Source organism: Tachypleus tridentatus, chromosome 6 (assembly GCF_004210375.1).
Source record: "Tachypleus tridentatus isolate NWPU-2018 chromosome 6, ASM421037v1, whole genome shotgun sequence".
Lineage (NCBI taxonomy): Eukaryota > Metazoa > Arthropoda > Merostomata > Xiphosura > Limulidae > Tachypleus > Tachypleus tridentatus.
In genome coordinates, this window is record NC_134830.1 from 44,066,457 (window position 1) to 44,089,444 (window position 22,988).

At 35.1% G+C, this 22,988-nt stretch overlaps 1 protein-coding gene across 5 annotated transcripts in view; it reads left to right on the forward strand.

Moving 5' to 3' along the window:
* Nucleotides 1–22,029, forward strand: part of LOC143252357 (uncharacterized) — a 93,442-nt gene extending 71,413 nt beyond the window's left edge. The window contains exons 8-14 of one of the 5 annotated variants that reach the window (XM_076504348.1): nt 919–1,071; nt 3,741–3,827; nt 5,964–6,120; nt 8,030–8,192; nt 9,577–12,619; nt 16,607–16,831; nt 20,609–22,006. In XM_076504348.1, coding sequence (XP_076360463.1) covers nt 919–1,071; nt 3,741–3,827; nt 5,964–6,120; nt 8,030–8,192; nt 9,577–12,619; nt 16,607–16,827 — 3,824 coding nt within the window. In that variant the 3' untranslated portion in view covers nt 16,828–16,831; nt 20,609–22,006. Of the gene's footprint in view, nt 1–918; nt 1,072–3,740; nt 3,828–5,963; nt 6,121–8,029; nt 8,193–9,576; nt 12,620–16,606 lie in introns of all 5 variants that reach the window. The other 4 variants (XM_076504350.1, XM_076504347.1, XM_076504349.1 and 1 more) reach the window with 4 other exon arrangements.
* Nucleotides 22,030–22,988: the final 959 nt, after the last annotated feature.

A 22,988-nucleotide genomic window follows, 5' to 3' on the forward strand; every position in this document is an offset into this window, starting at 1 on the left:
TATAATGTTAAGGGCAATCCCACTATTTGTTGGTAAAAGAGTAGCCCAAGAGTTGGCGGTGGGTGGTGATGACTAGCTGCCTTCCCTCTAGTCTTGCATTGCTAAGTTAGGGACGGCTAGTGCAGATAGCCCTCGAGTAGCTTTGCGCGAAATTCAAAACAAACAAACAAACAAACAGAAGCGTATCCCAAAACACCTAGCCCAAAGGAAGATCAATTTGTCTAAATCTGTATTGACGAATGTTTGGCGTGTGTCGAATACAAATATATTACCAGATCGAGCTAGGTATATATATATATATACTTAATATCTGCAAAATATCGGACAACTTGTTATTGCCATATCAAAACTTTATGAAACAAGTCATTTAATTACTTCACATTTTAACACATGAAAGCAATAAAGTGGTGAAACAATATCTCCTTACCTTTAATCATGTTTAATACAATTATTCAAACAATAAGGCCTAACTAAAACGAATAAAAAAGTTGAAGTTGGTAAAAGACAGACATAGAGAAAATGGATTCGATTTATCAATGCCAGAGATATCGGCATAATAAGCTCCACGAAGCTCCGTCTATCGGAATTAACCTTTTGTTCGCAAGGAACACAAAATGAAGAATAAACTGTAGAGAGTAAAAGAAGATATCGGTGATCAAGGTCGCAACGTTTCACAACTGAAATTAACATTTACCGTTTGCTCAAGGCTGCAACGTTTCACAACTGAAATTAACATTTACTGTTTGCATCTAATTGTGGAACGCTGTTGCTGTAGCTCGTAATTTACTCGGAGCGAGGACTAAAAGTTTTCTCATAATGGTCATGTGCTCATTTTTGTATAGTACAACGAAACTTCTTATATATTCATTGTATATACGTACATACACACGGAACAGAAACATTTTTTATCCATTTCAGGCAACGATGTCAGTGTATCCTCACCTGGTCTGCTTCTGAAGGATGACCCTGTCTATGGAACACACTTGATGAATCAAAGCGAGATTCGAGCTCCCACGGCGGAAAAAGCTGCATTTATTCTTGACGCAGCTCTTGCAGCCCGCTCTCAATTTGGTAGGGCTATCAGATATTGCCAACACAACCCCTTATATATGTGTGTTGTACTAGTAGTTAATAGTAGGTAACAGTAATTAATTAATTAACTAATTTAGTTACTAGAAGCATAAAAATATGAATAACGAGTCATTACTTCCATACAATTCGCTTTATTCTCCAGAATAGAATGATTGAAAACTATTAATATTAAACAAAACGCACAAACCTTTATATAATATACCACTATAGGTATCGCAACTTCAGCTTAAACGTAACCTTCTATATGCAACATTTGTATTATGTTTGCCTCTCATAGTTTTATCTCAGTCTTAGGTTGTACGGAGTCTTTGATGCTAGTAATGAACCAAATATGGAAGAATTACTTATTTCTTAGAACAGTTTTCTTACGCCAGTTTGTATCGCTTGCGTAAATAAGCTGAATGTGAAAGTTTTTGTTACTTTCGATTTAAAAGCAAAGCTGCATAATAGTTATCTGTGCTCTACCTAAAAATAACGTACAATCGTAGCATTAAAATGTTCATGCTCTTCCCTGAGCCACTGGGAAGGAAAGCTGCAGAAAGATTCGATTTGGATTTGTAAACTACAATAACCACAGAATAGATTTCTCTTCTTGTTTGTAATCTTAACCACTTGGTGCTTGAAACTGTATATTTATTTTGTGCTTTACAAAAGCTATTTATTATATTTTTTGTAGTTAGCAAATAAATCGATATTTGGAGCGTGTATACCAGCTAGAATCGTGGGCCAAAATGATTATTTCAAAGTAAGCACAAACGATTATATTTTAATTGTAAGAACATTTCGGATGGCAAAAAATCCCGGCCATTTTCTGATTTTCTCGACGAAAACAAGTTAACCCAAGAAACAAAGATCTATTTAGTTCTAAATGTTGTGTTTTTCAATTTATATCTCAAGAGAGAAATTTAAAAAAAAAAAGTTTGATGGTGAGCCTACTTTTTCTATTCACGTATTTTAACTCTCAAAACTCTTTACTGGACGTTTATCACTAAAACTAAATTGCACTCCAACTAGAAATAATTAAACTAACACTTTGCTTTAAGTGGGCTTATAATGATCAGTGTGAAATACTGGATGTTTTAGGAAACTGCAGTAATTAATTTGATCAATTCTACAATAAAAGTTCAAGTACGAGATAACAAGAATTAAATCACTTCAGTCAGAAATTGCATGTGAGAGCTTTTAAAAAAATGAACCAATTGTGAAGGCGCTAATTGATATAGAAAATTCATCTAATTACTGAGACTGGCGAAATTCTACAGGCTCATCATGGTGAATAACATTCTCATTTCAGTGGAACGTATTGTCATGGAACGATCAGCCAGGCGTCTCTTTCTCATAAAACCACTGGCGTGAAATGTCAAAATGAGTAATTACAGTTAACTACAATCATCTTTATTTATATTCAACCCAGTAAAATACAGTACAGTTGAATGAGGAACCATGTAGTAACATGTTTTAAATCCTACTGTTCAACCCAATAAAATACAGTACAGTTGAATGAGGAACCATGTAGTAACATGTTTTAAATTCTACTGTTCAACCCAGTAAAATACAGTACAGTTGAACGAGGAACCATGTAGTAACATGTTTTAAATCCTACTGTTCAATCCAATAAAATACAGTACAGTTGAATAAGGAACCATGTAATGTTATGTTTTTAATCCTACTGCCCTGATGAATAAGTTTTTTTCTTTGAAAGGAGCCCCCTTTTTAAAAAAAAAAATTGAAGAACGTGATTGCCATTAATCAGGTGCTTATATATGTATATCTTAGCTGGAGTACCCATCTTCTGGACAGAAAATATATAAATACATCATTAATGAAAGGTTATATTAAGACATGAAAAGTTGCTTCCTTTATATGTGATTGTAAAAAATAAAATCCATAAAAACCGCAAAACACAAAATTCAAAATTTAAATTTTGCATATATCTCCACATGGAATCATCAAACCTCACGCAAAATTTGATGAAGTTCCATCAGCAAGGGGGGCGAAGTAGTGGTAGAAAACGCCCATTAAAACCGTAAAACGCAAAATGCTTGAAATTTGTATGCTTCTTTCGATGGACCCAGTGAACCTTGATTCTAAATTTGATGAAAATTTACTTACAAAGAACAAAGTAGTGATAAAAACGCAAAATGAAAAACTGAAATTTGTAGCCTCGCATGGACCTCCATATCGATTTTGGAAAGGAACCATCTACGCCATGTGAAGTAGCTACACGGACATACAACAGACAGTGATACTATTACATTTATATGGGTATACACACTCACATACATACATATATTTTCAAATATATATTATTGGACATTATTTCTAAACAGGACATGAAATCTAAAGTTAACAGTTAAAGTTTAATAGCTGTTGTTTTCAGCTTTTAGATCTTAAGCTAAATATCTCTTAACTCGGATATTATATTTAAGATGTCTATTTCTTAATATTCAAAACAATGAAAAGATAAAAGACTGTAGAATTTTAGTGTCTTTATATATAAAACAAAGCCACATTTGTTTTATTTATTTTAGTGTATCATTTGTACAATGTTTTCTTTCGTTACCGAGAAACGTTGTTCTCACGTATTGTATTAAATAAACCTCATGTATTATCTTATATACTTTAACCTTGAATTGTGTTTTCTTCAGCAAAAGAAGAAGATTCACGAAACTCCCATTTTTTATTCACCCTTCACGTCTATCAATACCGTTTCGAAAAGGGTAATCGAAGTGGTGGTAAGAATATTTAAAATTTGATTTCTTTTTACTTTCATTACCCCTGAGATATTTAAGTTTCTATAGAACATTGTAAAGTAAAAGTCATAACATTTCTTACCACTAAAGAAGACCAGTTGTGGTCCCTGCAAGATTTAGATGAAGATATTAAATAATTACTCTAGACTCCTTCAGATTAGATAATGTTGTTATGAATATTCTTACTTTATGTGATTAGTCAGTACTATTGAGTATAATACCAGACATCCTAATGAAGTGGAAGAACAATCCAATGGAATATTAGTGTATTTATGTAATTCAGTGATACATTGTCAGTATGCTACACTTTATAGAAGGGATCAGTTCCAAACGACACCAATATCATTTGTTGATAGTACTCGGTTTAGGATTGTTCTGAAAAAGCACGCGTACCTTACTATCTAAGTACGCATGCGTGCGCATCTTAACAAGTATAAACAAAAGGTAAATGTAAGTATACTCTAATAAACATTTTGTATAATAAGATATTTAAAGTGTATCAAAGGTCCTAAAGAAAGATCTAATGTTAAGTCGTAGAATAACACTTTAGGTTTATGTATTGATACTGTAAAGTACGGTAAAGTTTAGTCTTAACTAAACTAAAGCAGGGAAGTGTCAATTTATCGCCTTAACGACTAAAAGCCGTGCTTAATAAATGTTTAACTAACGTTAGGCCTAAAACAAGTAAACATATAGATTTCGGTGTATATGATAAGAATTATTTTATATTATCATAGAAATCCTATATTTAAATAAGTACTGTTAATAAAAACAAACAAACTAATATGACCGCAAATGTTTGGCAGGTCTCTGCTAGTTAGTAAACAGAGCTATGAACACAATTATTTTCAATGCACACAGCTGTATTACGGTGCCATTTAAATGCATAGTACATCCATCTACTTGCATCTGCATATAGTCTTTCCAGTTACATTCGTTGAACATTGGTATGACTTAACCATTGTCTTAAGTTACAACGGAGGGCAACATTGTTGTTCCGAAATAAGTTTCTTGTTAAGTGCAAAGTTAAACAATGGGTTATCTGTATTGTGCCCATATCGGACGTTGAAACTCGTTATAAATTATCAGACTTACCACTCATAGAATCCAAAATAAAAAAACATTTATTGTAATTCTGAGATTACCGCAGTTGACTTGAATACGATGGTTGATATCTGTTCTATCTCTACCTTCATTAACATCTTTAGAAAATGCTGTTTATAATTAATTTACCACAAAAATATAGTACATTACCACAGAATTTGACTGTATAAGTTTTATTCAAGTTGCTAAAACTTTAAATATTGTTATATGTGCTCAATGCTGTTTTAACAACTATAGAAACTGATCTCTAATCTAGCTATTCAAAACTTATATTTGAACATTTCGTAGTGTACGTAGCTAGAAACTCGTGAGTGAGGAAATGTAATAAATTATCACAATATACAATTAAACTTTTAACACTGTGTTCTTAACTTTCCCTCTCGTGTTTTCCAGAGAGAGAGGTTGAATAATATTTTAACTACACGCAGTTCAAGGCTACTGTCTCCAAGGCATTTCACTAAATACCACCTATACGTAACCCCAAGGGGTCTCAGCAAGTTTCAGTTGTTCGAAGTTTTTATAAAATCATTACCAAATACATAAAGTTTTGTTATGTCTAACGGACAGTAGGGACAAGCACAAAACATTTAAACTTAACAAGCTTCATGGTGTGGTAAACTGGTTTAAATATTGTACAAAATTTAATAGTTTACAAACTGACCAAAAGCGTATAAATAAAATTTGGTTTGGTGTAATAAAACAATACATTTGTTTGTGTGCAGTCAGACGTTACTAAACTTTAAATTCAAATAATTATTTTTTGTACACATCTCTTTGTTCCTTATTGTTACATTAATAAATACTGGAAATGTTTTATCCTACAAAAAGTAACCTGTTTTGTTTAGAACCTCACAGTTCTTAGACATGTTATTTTCCGAAAGTGTGGTAAAAAATGTTATTTTCGTACAAAACAGAATAACAGGTTTAACTTCAGAGAAATATTGAGACCTCCTATTTGTTGGAATTTTGTACTCGGGGAAAATAGTAAAAGAAATCGTGTTTCGTTTTTCACAGTCGCCGGAGGTCGAAGTCGTCTGCACCTGTTTGATCTAGGTAGCTGTGACAAAATAGCAAGGCCACGAGATGCTAATAGTGGACACAGTCTCTCGCTCTCAGCTTTAGGGAATGTCATAATTGCCCTTTTCAACGGACAGAAACACGTGCCTTACAAGTAAGAAATGTAAACTCTAATCTGTGTCATTATCTTGAAACACGGTCCTCATTAAATAGAAACCTTGTCTTCAACTGAATTCTTTATAATTATATTGGAAAGTACTTATTATATTCCAACAAGTCAATATCCCATGAGATAAGCCGCTTAATTATATATATAGCAAGTTATTTTATCTTCGGCTGACGATCATTAGTGTTATATAGCAAATTAGATGCCTCAGTATAAAGCACAAATATCTCAGATATTTTAGTTTGAATATATAATGTGAAAATCTCAAAGTTTTGAAATCAGAAGACCGTTAGTCGTTACATGGAGCTCCGATTATTGTACCAAAATCAGTAAACGTAAAGTTACAATTATGTCAGCCATATTAATCGTGTTGGAAATAAAGTTTGAGAAAATAAAAACGACTTTTTCTCCAAGGATAATCATAATAATAATATTAAAATACGTTTTTATTTTAGCCAACTTCTCATCCTTGCGGCTTCACCGGGGCTACGGATTATGTGAACAGATGGAATTTGTTTTTTTCATACTTTTTACGAAAAAAACAACAACAAAATTATAATATTAATGTTATAATAAGTTATTTCAGTTTCTATATTTTGTTGGCCATATTGCATTTTGTGTTAGATCACTCATATATATTGTAAATACTTTATAGGAATATTTCTCTAACTTATTGATTTCGCTAAGCATAAAATTATACGTGTTTCTGTTTCAAAATCGTAGTTATTGTTAAACTGGTTGAATACTTTGTAAAAAAGGTTCACATATGCTAAAAGCCTTGGCGCCAAGGGCGACACGTTTATCACCCATGTATTTGTTGAACAGTAAATTCCTTCAACAAATTGTGGAGAAAGTAATTAACCCAGAGCAGAAAGGATCTGGTGCGTCATTCTTGTAAAACGTAATTAACCAAGAGCAGAAAGGATCTGATGCGTCGTTCTTGTAAAACGTAATTAACCCAGAGCAGAAAGGATCTGGTGTGTCGTTCTTATAAAACGTAATTAACCCAGAGCAGAAAGGATCTGGTGTGTCGTTCTTGTAAAACGTAATTAACCCAGAACAGAAAGGATCTGGTGCGTCATTCTTGAAAAACGTAATTAACCCACAGCACAAAGGATCTGGTGCGTCATTCTTGAAAAACGTAATTAACCCACAGCAGAAAGGATCTGGTGCGTCATTCTTATAAAACGTAATTAACCCAGAGCAGAAAGGATCTGGTGCGTCGTTCTTGTAAAACGTAATTAACCCAGAGCAGAAAGGATCTGGTGCGTCGTTCTTATAAAACGTAATTTACCCAGAGCAGAAAGGATCTGGTGCGTCGTTCTTATGAAACGTAATTAACCCAGAGCAGAAAGGATCTGGTGCGTCGTTTTTGTAAAACGTAATTAACCCAGAGCAGAAAGGATCTGGTGCGTCGTTCTTATAAAACGCATTTAATCCAAAGCAGACAGGATCTGATGCGTCGTTCTTATAAAACGCAATTAACCCAGAGCAGAAAGGATCTGGTGCGTCGTTCTTATAAAACGCAATTAACCCAAAGCAGAAAGGATCTGGTGCGTCGTTCTTATAAAACGTAATTAACCCTAAATATGACGAATGCTACTGTTAGCTTGGCGTTTTTATATAATATATTTGCCTAGTATTTCATTTATGTGTCTTATACTCTGACTTGTTACCCAGTGTTGACGAAATTTTACTTTTACGGTGTAAACTAAGTCAGATCGGAATCTAATTTTATATAACTTATACTTTATTATTTAGTCAACGAAACGCCTATGAAGTTAAAAAAGTCTCATGACAAAATTATATTTAATGATATGTCTAAGTAAACGCACTTATCACATGGTCGAAGTTATAGAAACGGGCAGATATTACTATTCATTAACTTATTTCGTAGAGAGAGCAAGCTCACCCAGCTTTTACGGGAAGTTCTGGGAAGTTTGATGTGCAGGGCGGCTATGGTGGCTCATGTGTCCCCAGCTCCAGAAAATTACACAGAAACGCTGTCTACTATTCAACTTGCAGCCAGGATTCATCGTTTGCGAAGGAAAAAGTTAAGAGTAAGTAAACACTTATTGAATTCCCGAACATTTGTTTACCGAAACAGTTATCTGTGTATAAGATACATTTGGACCGTTTCAATATTCTCTATTCCTATAGACGGCATATTTTGATCGTTTAACATAATACGCTTTTTTTTTTTTTTCAAATGGAGAATATTAAATTTTGTAATAAAGATTCGCAGTGCAATTTTTACACAAGAACTACGTAGGCATCGCAATTATGGTCCCCGAGAGGCACAGCAGTATGTCTGCAGACTTATACTGCTAGAAACCGCGTTGTTTCGAAACCTGTGGTGGGCAGAGCACAAATAGCCCATTGTATATCTTTGTGCTTAACTTCAAACAAACAAACAACACAAATATGAACAACATTGTCATAAAACCAAATACAAAATAACCCAAAGGGGGGTTCAGCCAAGTTTACTTGGTTAAATCTGTTGTACATTATCATAGGCTAACTTAAATTAGTGTTATTTTTATTTAGCTAATGGTATGCTGTAAGTATAAAAACTAATAACGCTATAAATGGGGTTTCGATACCCGCAGTGATCAGAGCACAAACCGCGCATTCCATAGCTTTGATCTTAACAACACTGATACAACCATTGCTTTATGGTAGCTGTAAAAACTGTTCAACATACTTTTTGCTTTGGTAATTTATCATACCCGTATAACATGCTACGTTGAAACTAACAGTTTCTACAAGAACTCTCAAACGGTTTAACATCTAACAAGTGTACGCATGAATTACAAATAAAATCATATTTATCTAAGGCATTCTTCAACACGAAAATGGCCAAAGGATACTCTTATAAATTTTTGTGCGGGAAGTATTCGTTGGTATGCGTCTATTAAAAAGAACAACATGAGTGAAGTATTAGATATTTAAAAAAACATGTAAAGAGCCATAAACCTGATTAAAAAAATCCCAAGTGATTTGGCATATTAACAGAGTAATTATCAATGCTATCTATGTAGCAGTACAATAATTCAAGCTTTTAGTCAATAGATGCCCGGCATGGCCAGATGGTTAGGGACACATGATTTTCAAATTGTAAGGGTCGCAGGCTCAAATCCCTGTCCCACCAAATTACATCCTCGCTCTTACAGCCGTGGGGGCGTTATATAGTGATTGTCAGTCCCACTATTCCTTGATATAAGAGTAGCCCAAGAGTTGTCAGTGGGTGCTAATGATTAGCTGTATTCTCCTCTAGTCTTTCACTGCCTAACTAGGGACTACTAACGCAGACAGCCTTCGTGTAATTTTGCGCGAAATTCAAAATCAAACAATCAAACAAACTTGTTAGCAAGCACCCTACATAACGTTTCTAATAAACTCATGGGAGTGCTTCGGGTTATAATACAATTTGTTCCGTTTTAGTTCCCAGGCACAAGCTCCAGTGAAAGCTCAAGCGAAGATCGAGGGGTGTGTCGTCCTTTTTTGAAAATCCATGCGATTAATGAAGACAATGGTAAATCTGGAAGCAGCGATCCAGACTACACCTCCAGCAGTGAACAATCCTGCGATACGGTGATTTTTGTTGGAGAAAGAGAATTGACTGTTAACAAACGGCCCAATATTCCCTCTTCGCCACGACCCCATAAGAAAAACATACAACGCCATAGCAAACCCCTTGAGCGCTCTAACGCACAGGGCATTCTTATGTCTCAAGAAACTGTGACATCTTCAAGCAGTCAGAATGAATTGCATAGCGAAAATTCAAAAAGTGCCTTTAATAATGGAACTCGTGTGCCAATACCGTCCTCGAAGAGCGAACACCCAATTTGTCAGTTTGGTGAAACAAACCCAAACGTCCGAGGTGTTGAAAGAACGCAGCTAAATATGAGTGAAAATAAACATTTAACGGGAAATACGAAGGCTCAAAACCATCAAATAGAAATTCGATTGAATGAAAAATTACAGACAGCTAATTTATCATCCAGTACTGAACATACAACGCTCCTTCAGGAACCAGGAGGACTACCACATCAATTAACTGGCCCTCACAGTTCTAAAAAATCTTTGTTGAAACATAAACATCAGCATATAAAACAAGATGAAGTATTGGTTCCTGATTTAACTAGCCATTCCAACTATACCAAAATGCATACACGAGACCCAAAAGTTCAAAGTGACGAACTGTGGATTGATGGACCTAGAGTTTCCAAATCAAAATTTGACAGTCGGTCACTTCAAGGTCTTCATAAAGAACAGTGGGTTGATGGACCAGGAGTAGAGATATATGGGTTTATGGATGAGCACAAAAAACATTTTGTTGCAAAGTGGATTGAAGACCACTCGCGGCACATCCAGACAAATTTAATGCCTCAGAAGGAAGAAGTATGGATAGATTTTCCACCAGCTACAAAGAATGCTGCACGAACAGAAGTTTTGCAAAGTGAGGAACCCTTTTCACCAAACAAACAAAAATCGAACTCGCTTAATTCTAGCTGCAACGAAAACGAAAATCTAGAATGTCGATATTATCGAGATACTTCACAGTGTGTACTTACGTCAAATCGGAAAGAAGGCGTCGAAATGGATGTTCCTCAGACTTTGCATTTACCAAGTGTGTGTTCTTACAATTTCAATAAGATGACTTTTCCATGTAAAGACGCAAGTCCTTTAGTTAATAATCAATGTGATTTGCAACGTATCCAAAGTATGCACAAATATGAGACGAAAAGATGTAACTTAATATATGACGACTATCACTCTGTTGAAGCTACTAATGAAGCAAGTTTCGAAATGAAAAATACAGGAAATTCTCACCAACCAGACACATCTAGTGTTACCAACCACGAAACAGATCACTCTGACGCAGAAATGGAGGCTGAATCTGTACCAATGCAAGATTCTTGTCAACAGGTCACAGAAGAAGATATTATCCTTTCTATGCTACAGGATGACTCTTCCATATCCGAAAAAGAACAATCAGAAACCGGTAGAGAAAGCTGTGAGAGCAATGACCGACATCCTTTGAGCATTTTGAGTAAAGAAGACTTAACATTAGCTTCCTCTTTCACGGACTCGCATTCTGTTGGTAGAAATGTTGACGAGCAGTTCTCTTCAACGCACGAAGATAGAAGAAGAAATTCATTACTGGTAGAAAATGTCACCTCGCTTCAGAAATATCTTACCAATTACCATGTTAACAAAACTCTGGTAGGTGATACAGCTTTAAAACGAAGGAGTTTGGCATTCTGGAATGATATATTTGCGCCTAAAGACGAGAATGTGCGAGAAAGAAAGCGCAATGGCGACGAATATTTAGAAACTATTTCCCTACCGGGAAAAAGATGTCAATTTCAACACAGTTATGCTAAGCCTAAAGACCCTGAGGTTGCAAGTATACATAGTGAGCCTTTGAACGCAACCGATTTACAGGTGCAGTTCGAGCCCCGATTTCTAACAATAATGTGTGAACGAACTTGTAAACTAAAGCCAACCTTGGCTGTGTTACCAACAGTGAACAAAACAAGGGGAAAAGGATCCGTTTCCTTAGAAGAAAATGCAGAAATCAACGAAATGGAAAGTTGGAAGACACAGCGTCCACCACGTATGTTTTCTCATGAGGTGAATAAGAAAATATTTGCTTCTCGTGAAAATGGAGAAAAGCCAACGTATATTAAACCTAGTGAGACATTAGAACCTTTAATTAAACAGTTCAAGAACTTAGAAACTGCAAATTTTAAACCACTACGAGATTCTTCAGATGGGGCACAATCTCAAGTTTATATCACAAGTAATGAAAAAGGAATATGTTCTGATATACAGTCGTTAATTTTAGGAGTCGGAGCTCCACAGGTTACACTTCATCACAATATTCCGAAACTAACTAAATCTCGAGAATATATCCGCTTACATAATAATATCGTCAAAGAAAAGGAATATCTTGACTTAGAAAATGATATGACCAATACTTCCCAGTTCAACAGTGTAAATGTTTGGAACACAAATTCAATGAAGAGTCCCAAACGTTTTTCAACGTCAGAGAAACGTATTAAATCCCCTTTTATTACTTCACTAGCGAGAGACAACGAATCGTCTGTGGCTCTTAGCGACGATAATTCATCACGAAAGAAAATATCGAGCAATCTCCGCCGTGGTTCTGCTAGCTCTCTCCAGAACTACTCCACTGACATACCGCTAATATCACCTTATGCTAAGGTCACCCAGGCTCGTTCGGCGAAATCCAGTAGTGGTCGTGGAAGTGACAGTAGCGTTGTCAGTGGTGAACCCAGGGAAGGGTCGAAGCTTCTTCCTAATGGCAAACTGCAACAGTTTTCTGGAACGAGCAGCGGGTACGAGAGTATGATGCGAGATAGTGAAGAAACGCCCGTATCATCTAGTCAGGAATCTGGGAACGAAGGTGAAACAGGACAGATACAGACCAGAAGAGGAGAACGACGTAAACATTCAGGTAGAGAAACAGAAGTAAAGAGTTATCATGTTTTGATTTAACTCTACTTAATGGTAGTTCCTTTAAAACAACAACAAAATAAGAAAGATTTTCTTTTTTCTTCAATGTTCGTTAATCACGTGGTTAAAACAAATTATCGTTTAGATTAATCTAAATGTTTCGATCAAAAGTCTTAATATCATTGACTGTACACATGTATAGCAGCATTACATATTTCTGTACGTTAGATATCACCTACAAATTCATTATGTAAAAGTGAATAGTGAAATTACAATTAATTCAGCAAACTAAAGGGTTTCAATTATTTTTTTTTACAAAAACATGTTTCATTGTTCCTTCTTTCTAACAGCGCAGGAAAAAGCATGCAAAGGCATTTAGTTAATCACTGCCAGTGACTTACTTTACTTGTATGTGAAGAACCCCCTTTACAAATATATATTCATATTCAACTAATGAATTTAGGTTCATGCTATTAACGAAATTTCGTGCAGTTATTCGTTCATTAACAATTATGCTAAATAAAGGTTAGCAAGCCGGCTTATGTAGTTTAATATCTTGGAACCAGAAAACGACATCGATTACTTAGCTCAAAGCTTTGAAGATTGATGGTATTCTACAAAAGCCTACTTCCCATTGTAAGGTATATCGTGTTTCTGCCTGTTGTTTTTTTTTCATATTTTGACATTTGAATTTGTGCTTATTTAGCACGTGTTTGAATTATTTGTGCGACGCCTAGATAGGTTTAACTAGATATGTTGAATATTAACAAGATATTTCCATAAACATATAATTTCTCTAAAATGGAATCTGCCTAGCAGGGATAATTTAAATTATTATATAGTTGGATAAATAACTCGTGTCGAAAAGAAATAGGGAATCAACCTGTAGTTTTGCTCCAGGGACAATAAAGATGCCAAGATTTTATATTAAATAAATTTCATACAAATAAGGCCGTAGTGATGATGTTTGATGTTTTAGAATTTCGCACAAAGCTACTCGAGGGCTATCTGTGCTAGCCGTCCCTAATTTAGCAGTGTAAGACTAGAGAGAAGGCAGCTAGTCATCATCACCCACCGCCAACTCTTGGGCTACTCTTTTATCAACGAATAGTGGGATTGACCGTCACATTATAACGCCCTTACGGCTGGGAGGGCGAGCATGTTTAGCGCGACTCGGGCGCGAACCCGGACCCTCAGATTACGAAGTGCACGCCTTAACGCGCTAGGCCATGCCGGGCCCAGGCCGTAGTGTATGCATGGTTGCAAATAACTTATCAAACCCTTTTCTGTAATTATTGAGATAACCTTCCAAGTAATTATATTATACATTAATATAAATATGTAATAACACGCAGCTGTCTTCTGTTTTTCTCGACGAAAAAGAAAACAACAATATGTTACGTTGTTGGGTTCGTTTTGGTTCTTCAGTTAAATAGGTATTTCCTTTTACGACGTTATGTCGGTTCAAGGTTCGTGCAATCTGGAAACAGGATACTGTTTTGAAATAGGGTGTAAAACCTTAGGGCACTTTCGGAAAGCCCGGGGTATAGGTTGTTGTTGCTGTTTTTAATAATTTCTATCAAGACTTCTTAAACCTACGTGTTTTTTCTAACACTGTGGAAAAAAACAGTGTGTTTTATGCTTTTTTTTTTTCCACAGACTACGCTAACAGACAAAGAGTCACTTGTTGATGGAAACTAAACTATAATAATCTGCAAAAAGCAAAGTAAAAAATTCAGTATGTAAAGCTACTCAGTAAACCTATTGGACATTACCTATTTCATTTAATCATTTGTGTACTAAATTGTAATACACTGCTGGCCAAAACCTTAAGGCCAATGAACATAAAGAAAAAATATGCATTTTGCGTTGTTAGACTCAACCACTTATTTGAGTAGAGCTTTGAAAGATGAAAAAAAAAAAACTTTTTTTAGCATTTAGTAGGGAAAATGTGAACACTATGAAATTAGCCTAAATACTAACTGGTCAAAAGTTTAAGACCATACTGAAACGAAGCGTTAATCGGTAAACACGTAACGAAATTTAGTCATTTTATTCAAGCATTAGCGTTGTCAACATCTCTCACTAACATCTTCTGTGTTACATTGGGTAAAAACATGGCAAAGGCTAAAAAGTTGACAGAGTTTGAACGTGGCAGAATTGTCGAGCTGCAGAAGCAAGGTCTCTCTCAGCGTGCCATCGCTAGTGAGATTGGACGTAGTAAAACTGCTGTTGCAAATTTCTTAAAAGACACTGAGGACTGCTGAACAAAAATTTCAAGTGGTCGGCCCAAGAAAATTTCGCTGGCGTTGAGCAGTAGAATTCGACGGCTTGTCCGGCAAGACACCAGCCGATTGTCGAACCAGATTAAGGCCCTTACGGACGCAGAATGCAGCTCAAGACAGCATCTACGAGAGAAAGGCTTTAAAAACCGTAAACGTCTTTAAAGGCCACGCCTCCTTCCACACCACAAAACAGCTCGATTAAACTTTGCTGAAAAGCACCAAGCACGGGACGTAGAAAAGTGGAAGAAAGTTTTGTTCTCTGATGAGAAAAAATTTAACCTGGATGGTCCAGATGGCTTTCAGCGTTATTAGCACGATAAGTATATTCCATCGGATACATTTTCTACACAACACAGTGGAGGAGGCTCCATCATGATCTGGGGAGCTTTCTCCTTCCATGCAACAATGGAGCTTCAAGTTATACAGAGGCGTCAAACAGTAGCTGGCTACATTGGCATGTTGGAGAAAGCATTCTTATTGACTGAAGGCCCTCGCTTGTGTTGAAATTACTGGATCTTTCAGCAGGACAACGCTGCAATCCACAATGCCACAGGACAAATGAATTTTTCATGGCGAATAATGTGATTCTTTTGGACCATTCTTTTGTTCACCCAAACTGAACCCCATTGAAAATGTTTGGGGATGGATGGCAAGAGAAGTCTATAGAAATGGACACCAATTCCAAATAGTGCATGATCTTCGTGAAGCCATCTTCACCAGTTGGAATAACATTTCAGCCAGCCTATGGTCTTAAACTTTTGACCAGCTACTATTTAGGCTAATTTCATAGTCTTCACGTTTTCCCTATTAAATGCTAAAATTTTTTTTATTTTATTTTTTCCTTTTCTTATTGTCATCTTTCGAAGCTCTACTCAAATAAGTGGTTGAGTCTTACAACGCAAAATGCATATTTTTTTCTTTATGTTCATTGACCCTAAGATTTTGGCCAGCTGTGTATATAAAATACAATGACGAGTCCTAACTTTACCAACCACAAGCATAATTAAATGGTTATTAAGTTAGTGGGATTTACAGGCTAACAAACACAGAGATAGGGAAACAGAATGTTTGAGATGTAGAGTTTTGTTTAATGTATCATTTAATGTCTTCAAGCCCAGGAAAAAACGTATCCAACTGCTTTGTCCGCTAATGGAGCACGGCATGGCCAGGTGGTTGGACGCTCTACTCGTAATCTGATGGTCGCGGGTTCGAATCTCCGTCACACCAAACATGCTCGCCCTTTCAGCCGTGAGTAGCCCAAGAGTTCGCAGTGGATAGTGATGACTAGCTGCCTTCCCTCTAGTCTTACACTGCTAAATTAGGGAAGGCTAGCACAGATAGACCTTGTGTAGCTTTGTGTGAAATTGAAAAACAAACAAACAAATTGCTCACTATTGTAGGACTGTTGGAGTTTGGAAGTTATCTTGTCCTGTTTGAGATATTTCTACGGTTAAATTTTTTTCTTCAGTATGTATTAACTTCCAGTAATAATTGTTTGTATTAATGTGATTCGAATATTAAAGTTTGGTTCTTCAAGCTAATGAAATTTTAGAAGTCAATGAATAGATTTTTTTATATCTTCACTAAATGAATGGTGTTTCAATATTAATTAATAATGTCTTTGAGAAGATAATAGTTAATTATATTTTTTAAATAAAAGTGGCAATTGAAAGTAATATTAGAACTAAACTTCCTTACTGCAGGTCTTTTAGGACAGCACATGAACTCTTCCCCGCTTACTATGAAAACTAGCTCTTCCTGTCACGACACGCTTACTGTAATGACGAAACAACCCATGACGTCACATCGCCGCCAGTGGCACAATGGCGGTTTAAAGAAGCCCGAAGAAGACGTTTGTTGTACAGGCCTCCTCTGTTGTGGTGTCGGCTTTCGAAAAATAACCTCAGATTTATCATATGTATAGACAAGTAAGCGTATATACAATTCATCAAGTATTGTGTCAATTCACTTGAATAGAGAAGACAACACCTCATGAAGTAAATGTCATGTAACGTACCTGGAGGAAAAAACAAACAATTATGACGTCCCAGGAAGAAAACATTAGCTACTATCGTAATGATGAAAAATTAAAAATTATATAAGAAACCAAATTATTTTCCGTTTTATTAGATTTATTGTCTTAATTCTATTGTAAGTTTATTCGTTTCTATGTCAGTCTCTGGAAAAAGAGAAAAGATGCTAAGTTTTTACTGCCCCCCTTAGTGGTACAGCAAAGCCCAGAGAGCTCATTGTGTAGTTTTGTGTTTAATTCCAAACAAACTGGATCAAACGATATGTTAAATGATTTTGGCTCACTATAACTTTGTGATTCATGCAATATATTTGATGAACATGCATCTTGACAATAGTTCTGCAGCGTAGTCTTTATTGCTAAAGGCTTCGTTGCAATGCTTTCATGTCCAAAACACATCACTCTTTCCTGATGGTTTCTATAATCCATCTATGGTACGAAAATTATGTTTTACCAGCATTCGATTCAACAGTCCGATTTCACAGTAAGCCACAAGTGATGCGGCCGGCGATGTAATCGGAATGCCTTTGTATTATTAATCCTTACTGTAATTTTGACTTGCAAGCGGCTCAAATAAAGCTTATAACAGTTACATTTAACTTACTTAATATAGTCCACACTGTAACAATTGCTGTTCATGTTCATGCATTTGATAAGATAAATAGTGCCTAAACTACTAATATATCTGTCATATCTAAGTTGTGATTTTGTATTTGACGAAATGCCTCATTGGTGCTGATAAAGCAGATATAGTGTGGTTGACGTATTACTGCAAATACTCCTTTGTTTTGGCTCGTACCTTCTGAAAATATGTTTCTACTACCATGAATATTTATTTCTCCAGTCGCTTGATGTATGAAATGGCTGAACGGTATGTCGTGGAAAAGACTTAATTTAAGTACCCTTGACTTATGTATGGTTTCCTTCTTTACTTGTTGTATGCTGCAGTAGCTGGGACTGCTTTTGCCACTGACCTCTGTGTTTGTGAATTCTCATCTGTTTAAATATTACGTATTTTGTTTACCTCAGCTTAGATACGACTTGTTGTACGTCTATTTCTGAACGTCCCTAGAATCCTAACTTGATTCATACTCATTTGTTTTCTACCATTATATACAAGAAATATCCCCGCCATGAACGTTCTAAATCCCCTGAACACATCTTTAATGGCTTCAGTGTGTGAATATTTTGCGCAGGAAAGGACTGTTACATATCATTATCTAAAGCGATTTTTTTTAGTGACGTCTGTATACGAAACATCAACCAATGTTATAATGTAGGTCAGATACATCCCACTGTACCGCGCATTTATAGTATTTGTGGATGATAGTAACTTGCTAATTTTCACATCATTCTAATATAATGTACTGAATTCGCTGTACGCTTGTACTAATGAGAAATAATTATGTTGTCGTGATATATTAGATGCCTTTCGTTAATAAAAACTGTAGCTTCAAAAACCTTTTCCGCCCCCCAGTGGCTCAGCAGTATATCTGCGAACTTACAATGCTAAACATCGGGTTTCGATACTCGTGGTTGGCAGAGCACAGATAGCCCATTGTGTAGCTTTCAAAACAACAACAACAACTAACCTTTTCCATTGAAATGTCGCTGTAGTACTTGTACAGGAAGATTATTATTATAAAGAACCAACCAAATGTCTTTTTTATTTTAAATTCAGGTAGCAATTTGTTTACCATCCAGTGTGCTGAGTTTTATAATACACGAATCTTATAAGATTGTAAGAAGGAGAGATCCAAAAATATGTTTATCGGTAAATAATCCTCAATACAGGTGGCCCGGGATGGCCAGGTGGGTTAAGGCGCTCGACTTGTAATATGAGGGTCGCGTGTTCGAATCCCCGTCACACCAAACATGCTCGCCCTTTCAGCCGTGGGGACTATAATATGACGGTCAGTCCGACTATTCATTGGTAAAACAATAATCCAAGCGTTAGCGGTGGGTAGTGATGACTAGCTGCCTTCCCTCTAGTCTTACACTACTAAATTAGGGACGGCTTGTGTTGTTTTGCACGAAATTCAAAAATCAAACAAACATCCTTAATATAGGTTCCCACAATTTTTGTTTGTTTGGAATTAAACACAAAGCTACACAATGAACTATCTATACTCTGCCTATCACGGGTATCGAATCCTAGTTATTAGCTGTCTGAGTCCGCAGACTGCCACTAGAGGGGGAATTGTTCCCACTACAGAGTGTTATACCTTTGGTCCTTCACGTCTAACACATGCATGATTCCGTAGACGAAAAGTATTTGAATGTTAACTGACTTGAGTTGAAAGTAAATAAACATATGTTATATAGATATAAAGTAACCAAATCTGCAGATTGCAAATTTTCTCTTATCTCTCGCAGAAAACACATCTTTTAGTTATACTTTTTATAAATGTTAAGTTGTGTATCTATGTAAGCATTGTATAACGATATTTTCACGCTTTACTCAAGTTATTAGAATATTACTTTCAACATGAGAATGGTCGGTACGTGGTGTTTACGTTACAAACAACTTAATAACAAATACATATTAATTTAAAAAACGTAAATTATGGTTAGGGAACTCGACTCAGGATCTGAGTGTAGCGTGTTTAAATCCATCTGTCACTAAACAATCTCGCCCTTTCAGCTGTAGTAGCGTTATAAATGTAATAGTCAATCCCATTATTAGTTGGTAAAAGATTTGGCGGTGGTTGGTGGTGGCTGCCTTTTCTTTAGCCCTACACTGTTAAATTGTGAACGACTAACGCAGATAGCCCTGGTCAGCTTTGCGAGAAATTCAAAACAAACTTTATCATTTTTAAATCATTTCGTAAATGTCAGTTGTTTTTTTTACTGTTGATTTAATACGTATAATTCGTGATATACAAGTATATTAAAAAACATGGATCATTTCTACTCAACATTTAAGTGTTGATCTTAGTACTTATAATAAATCATTCAGAAATAAATGTATAGGTAAGTGCTTCCCTTTCGCGGCCTGTTGTAAAAATAATAATAACAACTTATGACTTGATTGCTATAGTTCAATCCAGTCTTAATCTCTCAGAGTAGCCTTATATTCCTGTTTATTTATACTCCAGTGCTACTGCTTTTTGACTGGTAAGCAATCTGTTGTTGTTGTTTTTTGTTTGTTTTATGTAATAAATCCTCTACCGACGGTCTATATTTGCCACGGGTCACATAAACGTGGTTGGTCGTGATACTATAATTACTTCCGAAGTACACAACACGACATAACTCGATTCTAACGTTAGTAGCATAATAATCGGGAAAATAGGTTTCAATATATAGTTCACCAAAGTCACTACCAGGGGCTCATAAAATATCAGATTGTAGAAAGGTAATTTGTTATTAAAGCTTGACGTTATATTTATATTACAAGACTTGTTTGTTGGGTCCATAATATAAGCGTGTGCAAATAAACCATTTAATCCTTGGCTGACTTACGTACAGATATTTGATATCTTCCATACCAACCGATCTAGCAGAAAGTATTTCGTATTTCGGAATTTTTTTACATCTAAAAACATGATGTGTAATAGAGAAAAAATAAAAACATTCATCACTGAAACATAAGTAAACCTTACGTTCCAGACCCTTACAGCTATATACATGCTTAGCCACGATAATTAATTCTGTGTTTCTATGGTTACAGGTTGGCTAATGACGACAGAACACAGGAAAGCGGGCGCTCTTGTCTACTGGAAGCGCCTAAAATTGTAGAGGCGTTCGTAGCTACTTTAATAACTTCCATAGTATAACCGATGTATAAAGGGTAGTTAATCTGATGCGGGTTGTTCACGCAACTTTTATTGTAAAGCATTATGTACTTTTATCATCAAGATGATCGTTTAGTAACTTTTCTCAGCTTTATTTCAGTATTTATTTTGTTTGTAAACAGATTATCTAATTTGTAATAAAGATGAACTATAATTGAATTTTATATTACCAAACAATTTGGGGTGACCAATGTACAAAACTTTGTTTGCTACAGTATTTTATTTAATTGTTTTGTGTTGTTGTTTTATGTCGCTAGATGTGGCGTTAATTCAAACTTGTATATAAATCAAGGTAATGTAACTAAAGAAATGTGGTGTAACTTTAAAATGGCTTATTAATAACACAGAGAATATATATGGTATTTTGTTTTAAATATTACTATTTTACTAGAGTTTTTCTTTGATAACTGAGTATTTTCTACTGAGAGAGGTAGGTGAACTTTTTAGTTATTAACCATTAAGAAAAACAATGTTCTCATAACGGTCTTCGCTCTTTTCATTATGAATAAATATGTCTGTGACTTTTTTTAAAAAAGTACATCAATTTAACTTCACAATCGTCAACCAAGCGCCTGAAGTTTACTTTAATTTATGGAAAATAATTGTTTGGCAAAATAATTTATTGATATTGAGTTTTCATTTCAAATGTCGGTGGCAAACACTGTCCGTAAGATTTATTAAAACCCAATTATTACGTAAAACCTAAAATCTGGCATTTATTTATAGTCTTATTGTGGTCACTTGTTTTAAATGAAACAACAACAAACAAGGCTACGAGATACATATTGATTAATGTGTAGATAAACAAACTTCATAATAGACAACCAATTATTACATTTAATAATGATCGATAGAAGGCCAGCGATATCACGATTTTATCACTTCGATTTTGACAATCAGATTGGTCGACACATAAGAAGATTTTGTCAATTAACTGAATGGAAACTCTTCAGTGGACGAATGAAAAAAAAATATTTGGGAGCTATGTACGCCTTTTAATTCGTTGGAAGGAATTTAAATACGAAGTTGAAGTCGTCTTTACCACAATATTTAATTTCTCGCGAGTTTCTATTTCTAAGATTCGATACTTCGGAGCACTCGATAATATTCTGGTTTAATGGATTTCCTGTTAGTGTGTGAATTTGTACATTTTTTGTAAAAAAAGAAAAAAAGATTTGTATATAAGAATGTGCGATGTATGTTGAGATTGTATATAAACTTGATATTCAAAAATATATTTGAAGTTTTTAAATTATTTAACCGTTGTATTTATCTAAAAATATACAGTAATTTCCACGACTTGAAGGATTTTTATTATTATTTCACTGAACTAAATGAAATATAAATTAACAGTAACGCTGTTTTTATTTGTAATTGCAATTCTGGACTGGAAATCACTTCCTTTACATTTTCTTTGTAAGCAGTATTCTCAAACATGTATTAAAATGAAACAAAACTGATATTGTGTTAAGATATATGAAATATTATAGTTCTGTGTAGCAACAGTAATTGGAATTGGTTATTTTTCTTCGTGTAAATGTATGTTTTAAATTTTGTGAAACTACTTTAGTTGTGAATACATTTCTGTGGCGACCTGAACGAGGACGTTTGTACAGCAGCTTTTAATATTACTCCACTTCAGTTTATTAGACTCGTATCTATGACACAAACGCAATACAATAAGTTAGAGTATTAATTAATTTAGCTTGGAGCTTTGTGAATAAATAGCTCTGCTAGCAGCAGATCATTCAGTACAAAATGAAAACTAGTGTCCGCTTGAAACTGAATGTAGTACACTAACATTGAAAAGGTAAATCGTGTTTGTAAAATGAATATTAATTAAGTCGGCTTTTTTAAAACTATATTATTTTAGACTAATAAATAAACACCATTTTTAAATTTGGAAAGTAATTAAAGATGAAGTTTGAATTGTTTACTTTGCAGTTCTAACTTGATGGGTTTTCTCGATAACTTGCCTGGTTCTTATCAGTCGTGAAGCTATGATTAAACGTCACTGAAACTAACTTAGTTTTAAGATGTACAGGAACTCTGGCTGGTAACTCAATTATACGTAACGTTGATTACTTATGCAAATACGAATATCAAATAAAACCATATAATAATCACGTGATACGAAATTGGACTAGGACAGCACACTGGCTGAAAATGCTTCTGTTGTACATTCGTCAAACAAGTAAAAATATTAGAAAATATAGTGATACTCATTTCTGAACTGATATTTTACCACATCTAAGA